The sequence below is a fragment of the Triticum dicoccoides genome, unplaced genomic scaffold, assembly GCF_002162155.2.
Source record: "Triticum dicoccoides isolate Atlit2015 ecotype Zavitan unplaced genomic scaffold, WEW_v2.0 scaffold97374, whole genome shotgun sequence".
NCBI lineage: Eukaryota > Viridiplantae > Streptophyta > Magnoliopsida > Poales > Poaceae > Triticum > Triticum dicoccoides.
The window spans coordinates 9,849-17,710 of record NW_021314535.1 but is presented as its reverse complement, the minus strand read 5'-3'; the positions used below and the strand labels follow the sequence as shown (position 1 = coordinate 17,710).

At 43.7% G+C, this 7,862-nt stretch overlaps 1 protein-coding gene across 1 annotated transcript; it reads left to right on the top strand.

Moving 5' to 3' along the window:
* Nucleotides 1-84: 84 nt before the first annotated feature.
* On the top strand, nucleotides 85-6,624 carry LOC119348597. Its single transcript, XM_037616602.1, has 2 exons — nucleotides 85-106; nucleotides 5,656-6,624. Coding segments are annotated over exons 1-2 (603 nt in total). The 5' UTR covers nucleotides 85-104; the 3' UTR covers nucleotides 6,257-6,624.
* The last annotated feature ends 1,238 nt before the right edge of the window (nucleotides 6,625-7,862 follow it).

The window sequence follows — 7,862 nt, the reverse complement described above, 5'->3', positions numbered from 1 at the left end:
GAGGCGGAAGCTGCTGCCAGAGGAGAGGAGAGAGCTGAAAGCCTGGAGATTTGCACGCCCTGGTTTTGGTTCTCTCTCTCTTTCCTCTCCTGTAACTGTTTCACATGTGAGCCCAGTTTTCCTGCCCTTGTGTTCCCGCCCAGCCCTTTTTTCCCGCCAGAAATCTCTGTTCCCTGCTTGGCAAGTCTATGGCGTCCTCTCTGTACTAAAGCGCCAATCAGGACGCCTAAGCGGGCGCTTCAGACGCTTTAATGTCTAAGGCACGCCTTAGACACATGTCTAAAGTGAGCTGGATGCTTTTGAGCCTGGAGGGCGCTCTGAGGGACGCTTTACAAACAATGCTCACACGGCGGCAAGTTTATTAAATATTTGTTGAAGTTGTTCTATGATTAAGTACAAAATGTTGAAGTCGTCCATAACCGTGGACAGGGCTATTCGAATAGATTTAACCCTGCAGGGGCGTACCAATTTACCCTAACAAACGCCAAACGCTCTTAGGGGCTGTTTGGATTACAACCCTCACCTGCCGATCCAAAATTTTGGTCGTTGATCAGGCTTGGCGTCCCGTTGGGATGGGCACCAATTTTTTGGTGCGCCCAGCCCACCCAGGCTCCTCCAGTTCACTTTGACGCCAAATCATTGACAAATTTTGGCCCCCAGATCCTGCACCAAGTATTTGGCTCGCCAACATTGGCATGGCCGACACTGGCGAGAACCAAACAACCCCTTGATGCCCTCGAGAATAGCACACACGGGGTGTGTCGGCGGAGGGAGAGTGGCCACGACACTTCTCATATGTTGCAAACAAGTCCAAGGAGCCACCCAACTGAGTTGTGCCTGAATTGTGAGTCTAGCCGATGCTCCGAAACAGACTCAACCATTGTGAGCGGCTAGAGCAGCAAGATAAATGGTTGCCGCGCCACACTCCTATATGCAAGGTTGTCAGAATCATGATTCTATTGTACGATTCTACCACTTTACGATCCAAATGAACCCCTATGGTTCTATGATTTTGATTATTAGTATCTACGTTTCTACGATTCTGATAGTGAAGATTCTATGATTTGCGATCCTACCATCAAAGCTTCGATCCAGTTCAGAATCACGGTTCTGACAACCTTGCCTATATGTATGCAACGGCTAGCTATAACATTAACAACATCATCATCATAAACATATCTCATTCGCAACTCAACTGGACGTAACGGAAAGCCCGAACTATGTGGCCCATGGAGAGGTTAGAGGTTTAGGTCTAGGTCGCAATGGGTCCCATAAATTCCCCAACGAGAGGTTGAGTAAGCTCGGTCTTGGATCAAGATAAAACTCGGGTCCTAGTGTCGGCTCAAGTGGAACAAAACACCGATTGCATAAAACATGGCCTCCCACCTTTGCCTTCATTACATAGTAACATAAGTATATCCATAGCACAACATAAATGTATCAGAGCCAGGTTCAACTACCCATAGCAGCATCAAGTAGATATTGTTAGGAAATATGCAACTTGTATTTCCAGGTGGACCTAGGCCGATATATATACATGTAGAGGTGGTAAATATGCATGAAACCCCTCATACCTTAGGGAAAATAAATCAGGCTATAAATGGAAAATAATATAACTCTTAACACCACCCCTCAAACTCATGGTGGATCCACAACACTTAGTTTGGAGAGATAAAATCCATGCTCGGCTCTAGTTTGGGCCTTCGTAAAGAAATCCGCCAACTGTAACTTGGAAGGCACATACTGAAGAGCAATAACCTGATCCTGCACATGAGGGCGCACAAAAGAAGCATCAACACCAATATGCTTGGCGAGCTCATGTTTCATAGGATCGCGCGCAATACTTCGAGCACGTGTATTATCAGACAAGAGTGTAGTAGGTGTAATAACAGACACACCAAACTCCTGTAGTAATCACCATAACTAAGTCATCTCTGCCGTTAAAAGAGCCATAGCTCGCAACTCAGCCTCTGCACTCGAGCAGGAAACTGCAATTTGTTGCTCCGTCTTCTAGGCAAATGAGAGAACCAGCAAGAAAAACACTGTAAGCAAAAAGTGAACGGCGATCTGAGCATGGCTAGCCCATGTAGCATTCGAATAGTCTTGAAGCTGTAACAAACTGGAGAGCGGAAAGAAAAGACGGCGAGAGAGCGCGTCACGAAGATATTGAAGAACACGAAGAAAGTGACTATAGTGAGCCGAAGTGGGAGCAAAAACAAACTGACTCAAAATATGAACAATATATGAGATACGCAGACGAGTGACAACTAGATTGACTAGACTCCCAACAAGATGACAATACAACGCCAGATCAGACAAGGGGTCACCATCAGTAGCACGGTGAGGTGAATATTGAGCTCCATGGGAGTCTCAATGGTGTGCTTATCAGTAAGAGCAACATGGACAAGATCATGGATATACTTCTCATGGGAAATAAAAAAGCCATCAGAGGTAGTAGAAACCTCACTCCCAAGAAAACAGTGAAGAGGGCCAAGATCAGACATAATAGACTACTCACTAAGACATGCGTTCACAAAGGCAATGTACTTAGGGTCGTCGCTAGTGATGATCATGTCATCAACATATAGGAGAAGAGTCCAACCATGAGAAGAAAGGTGGACAAACAACTCAGGATCATGAGTGCTTGTCGAAAAACCAGCAACAATCACCACAGAGGCGAAACGCTCAAACCAAGCACGAGGGGCTTGCTTAAGGCCATAGAGAGAGCGACGGAGATGACGTACCATACCATCAGGAACAAAATACCCATGTGGTGGCTGCATGTAAACCTCCTCACGCAACTCACCATTAAGGAAGGCATTCTTGACATCGAGCTGAGACAGACCAATGGCTAATAGAGGCCACGCCAAGAAGTGTGCGAACAATGGTCATATGGGGCATAGGAGCAGAAGTCATCATAATCACGACCATGCTCCTGTTGAAAGACATGAGCTACAAGACGAGCTTTGTAGCGCTCAAGAGAACCATCCGTGTGAGTTATAGACCCAGCTACAAGTGACGAGACGAGCACATGGAGGAATAGAAACAAGTTCCTACGTGTCGGTGAGCTCAAGAGCAACAATCTCCTCTGCTATGGTAAGCTGCCATTTGGAATGAACATCACGATAAGAAGTTGCAGCGCCAGCGCTAGAAAAACCATAGCGGTCAAGGGGTGAGTACGTAAGGCATAAGTAGGCTGTCACAAGGAAGATGACACATTAGTAGACGCATCCACAACACGTGAACGACGTGTATAATACTGAGGAAAAGATGGAAGAATACGAGGAATCATCGGGATAGGCTCAGGTGATGGAGACGGAGAAACCACTGGCAATGAAGGTGCAGATCCCGTGACAAGTGAGGTGAGGAAACCATAGGAGATGACGGTGTCGTATCTACAACAGTCGAATTAGCAGAAGAGTGGGATGGCTGGACAAGGACTCAACATTAGTGATAGAAGTGTCGGGGAAAAGTGAGGAAAGAGGTATCCTTCACAGAAAAGGTCGAGAAAGATGGACCCGGGTAGTAAGGACGAGACTGGATACACGCTAAGGGTCCTAGAGCTACCAACATTGCAGAAAATAGGGGGCTTCATTATAGGAGCTCACCATGAACACAACGGTGTGCTTGGATCGGTCAAAGGACGTGCGAAAAATAGGGGCCTCTGTAGGTGGAGGAGGAGAGCGGCAACGTCGAGCGAGGGTAGAGGGTGGCTAGGCTAGGTCGGGGGCAGCTATATAGGCCAAGGCGACGCTGTTCAGCCCGTGAAATTGACATTGCCGTCAATGTGATCGTGGGATCGTGCTGCCATAGAGGTAGGGAATAACCAGTGCGAAGGGGTATTTGGGCCGTGGGCTGTGTGACTTAAAAGAATTCCTTTTTCTTTTTCTTTTACAAAAAATGGAATATCTTCTGTTTAAAAATGTTTTGGAGGTTCAAATTAGATCCAATCTTTATGCAATTTTTTGTGAACCTTCTCTGGAATATATATCAAGGCCTCACAAAAAGATTCATAATTTTTGGAATCATGTTTATATTTTCTGGAATGTTAATCCATTTAAAATCAATTTTGGGTTTGAACTAAATGTAGGTGATAGGTTAGGGATAAAATCATGAAACAAATTGGGTAGCCTCTAAGCTAAAAAGCACGGACACGGGGACAGAAAGACGGGGATACGCATACTGGGACGTGGGATACGGCATTTTTTAGAAACAGCCATTCGGGGATACGGCGGGGTATATAAATATATAGAAAAAAATACCGGCATGTAATAAAGATTTAATGATAATTTTTAGATCAGAGATTTTCTACTGGATATATGTTTTTTGTAAAGGAATTACTGGATATATGTTGCCTCATTTCTATTGAGAAAAGACTTTGGGGCAGCCTATGTCCATACGAACCCTCCACTCAGGCCATGTAGCTCTCCACTCAGATCCCATATAAGGTCCAGTTCCTGAAACCCTAGACTAGTCAGCTCCTCTAGCCGTTCTCTTCTCGTTTCCTCCACCGCCTGAGAGCTGCAGAGAGCAGAAGAAAAGACTGCGCCGCCGTTTATATCTTCTTCCTCTCTGCTGGCTGCAGTCCCCATCTTTCTCCCCGCCTGGTCCTTCTTCCTTGTCCTCGAACACCTTGCCATCTTCCTCTCTGCTTGATGGATGTTCTTCGTCGGGGGAAGAGCTGGGCTTGGGGGAAACGGCGTCGGCGAGCCGGCGACCAGAGAAGCGAGTCCAGGCAGCTGCAGCCTCGAGTCCCCACCGTGTCCACACCGTATCTGCCGTATCCCGATTTCTTTCCCCTTTTTTTAATTCGGAAAAGATGGGATACTGCGGGATACGTGTATCCTGGCGTATCCGCGCGTGTCCCCGTATACCCCCGTACTAGGACGGCAATTCGGCTGTTTCTGCTGTATCCATGCTTTGTAGCCTCTAAGTATTGTAGAAAGGCCATGTGCAAAGTTTGAAAGGCTATCATGCAAAACACCAAAAAGGGAAATGGTTTTGTAATTCCCTAATAAAATAAAATGATAAAAGTAATTATGGTTTGGGTTTGGTTTAATGTATTGAGGGTTTTAGCTACCTCATTTCAAGTTTAAGCATGACGACATGATGATGCCAAAATAAATAAATTAACAAGCAAAATTTAATGAGGGTATTACTCTCGGCTGTTACACACATGACGCATCTAGTCCGTTTGTTACTATTGGGAAAAATCAAGACCACATATCTGTGAAAAAGTCTTTGGAAAAATCCAAACAATATACATGTCAGTACAAGGTTTGCCCGTCAACGGTGAGGGAGGGGCGATGATGGCGGCGCGTCTTCGGCTCGCTCCAGTGCTTGTAGTCGTCGCTAGGTGGTCTACGGGCATAGATGTAATTTTTATTATTTCTTGTGTTCTTTGTACTGCCATGATGTTTGATGAATGGATCGGAAGTTTTTTCCGGAAAAACAAAGAATGGAAAGAAAAACATACGAATATATCGCATTAGTGCACTGCAATCACACTTGCAGTTGAATTTTCCGGGGTGCTTTTACTTCATACCTAGTTTACACTATTTCCTGTCAGAAAACTAACATGCCATCTATACATGCAAGACATTTTAAAATTTAACTGTCTCATTGTAAGTTGTTTTCTTATTCTTTTACCATCAGGTCACTCATTGTAGAAGCCGAGAAAGCTGCAAATGCTCTTGAGCCTGTTGCAGCGAAAATTCCATTTGCTCAAGCATCACTTATAGAAGCTAGAAAGCTTGTTACAGAGGCAAGAATGTCACTCGAAGGTGTTGATGATAATGATGGGCCAGCAGAAAGTTCTTCTGATGATACCTCGGATGACTCAGGTGTCTCGGAACTGCACAAGTTGGAGAACCAAAATGACCTTATTAAACAAGAGAACAAATCTGTAAATGGAATGAAGCTACCTCCAAGGACTGTTAATGGCATGGATTTCTATTTTGATGTGTCTGCACTAGGTGAAAAGGAACAACTCAGTATGTTTCAGAGGATAGAGAACTCCATGGAAAGAGCTTATTTGCTTCCTTCAGCTTTTTCAACAGCTCAAGATGTGAACGGAAATCTTGGAACAAATGATCTATGTATCAGTGAGCAAGTGGTCAATAACGACCAGATCGACCGGATTGCAGCAGATACAACAGAATTTATTTCAGCAGAGCCACTAGAGAATGTGTCCTCACCTGCTAATAAGTCTAAGATGAGATGGGTACGTGGAAGACTAGTTGAAGGAGAAGAATAAACTAGGTCTAAGGAGTCAAATCCTCGGGAGACTCATCATCCGAAAATGCTTAGATTTGCTTCCATTCTGCCAGGATCTGCAATTTGCAACAGGGAAATGCAATACTTGGAAGCAGATGCTCGTTGTTATCTAACTGGTGTGGACGGGATTGAGTGGGATTCATTTATTGTTGGTATGTTCCTCCCTGGAAGAAATTGACGAGCATTCCAGGGAACGGCCTTCTGATGAGCATTGTAATTAGTAGTTGGGACTTTAGAAATTGCCCTCGGGTGTAGTCAGTTTTAGGAGAAAACTGACTATAAATCATGATTAAGATGATATATTTATGGAATGCAATTCCCCTCTGGCCGTGTTTGTTAGGCCCCTCACACTTTGAGCCAAAGTTCGACCATACAGCGTAACAAAATATTTGTTATATGTAACAAAACTATATAAATGAAAACTTCTTTCCAATACGAATCCAACAGTATAAATTTTATGACATTCTCTCCGCCCATAATGTAAGATGTTAGTTACAATTAATAATATATGAGTACATTGGTTGTGATAACATCTTATATCGTAGGAAAGAGTAAGTATTATACTTCCTCCGTTTCAAAATAAGTGACTCAGACTTTGTACTCTGAGTCACTTATTTTGGGACGGAGGGAGTACTTTGCAAATCAAATCTATGGTTAAGGTTAAAGTTTGACCTAAAGTACAAGGGGGTGTAATAAACCCCTTATAGGGACCCAAAGTACAATTGTTATGTTGATAACTTTAGCATTGGTAGTCTGATAATGATAGCCCAGTATCCTGATAACTTTAGTAGTCAAGTGATAACTTTAACATGAGCAGCCTCATAATTATATGATTAGCAGTCTGGTAAGTGGTAATAAATCCATAACAGTCATGACCGAAAGTACAATTGTTATGTTGATAACTTTAGCATTGGTAGTCTGATAATGATAGCTTAGTGTCCTGATAACTTTAGTAGTCAAGTTGTAACTTTAACATGAGCAGCCCCGTAAACCCTCCGTCCCATAATGTATGACGTTTTTTCACATTAGTGTAGTGTAAAAAACGTCTTACATTATGGGACGGAGGGAGTATTTGATTAGCACTACATAACAGTCATGTTGGTAACTATAACACGTGCAGCCCGGTAACTTACATAATAGTCATGTTGGTAACTATAACACATTGCATAACTGCTACAATTGGTAACTGTAGTATGAATACCCTGGTAGCTATGTCATTAGTATGGTAATTATATCACTAGTAGTCTAGTAACTATTTCCTCTGTTTCTTTATGTAAGATGTATTATTTTGGGCACGGTGATCAAGGCACACAATTATAGAGATATGATGACAAAATTACCCTTGGATAATTTGTTTCTTATTGGCAAGTAAATCCGTTAGACTGGGAAAGAAAGAGATATAGTGATGCGGAGCATCCTACGGTCATCCCTATGGACCTACCTTCGTCTCCCACGACATCACGTGGACCAATGACTAGAGCTCGAGTAAGGGCTATCGAAGCTACGGCGGATGAGCTGAAGACATTGATTCCTGACACAGACAAGGGCGCAATGTCAGTGGACATCCTGTGCTGGGCCATGAATCA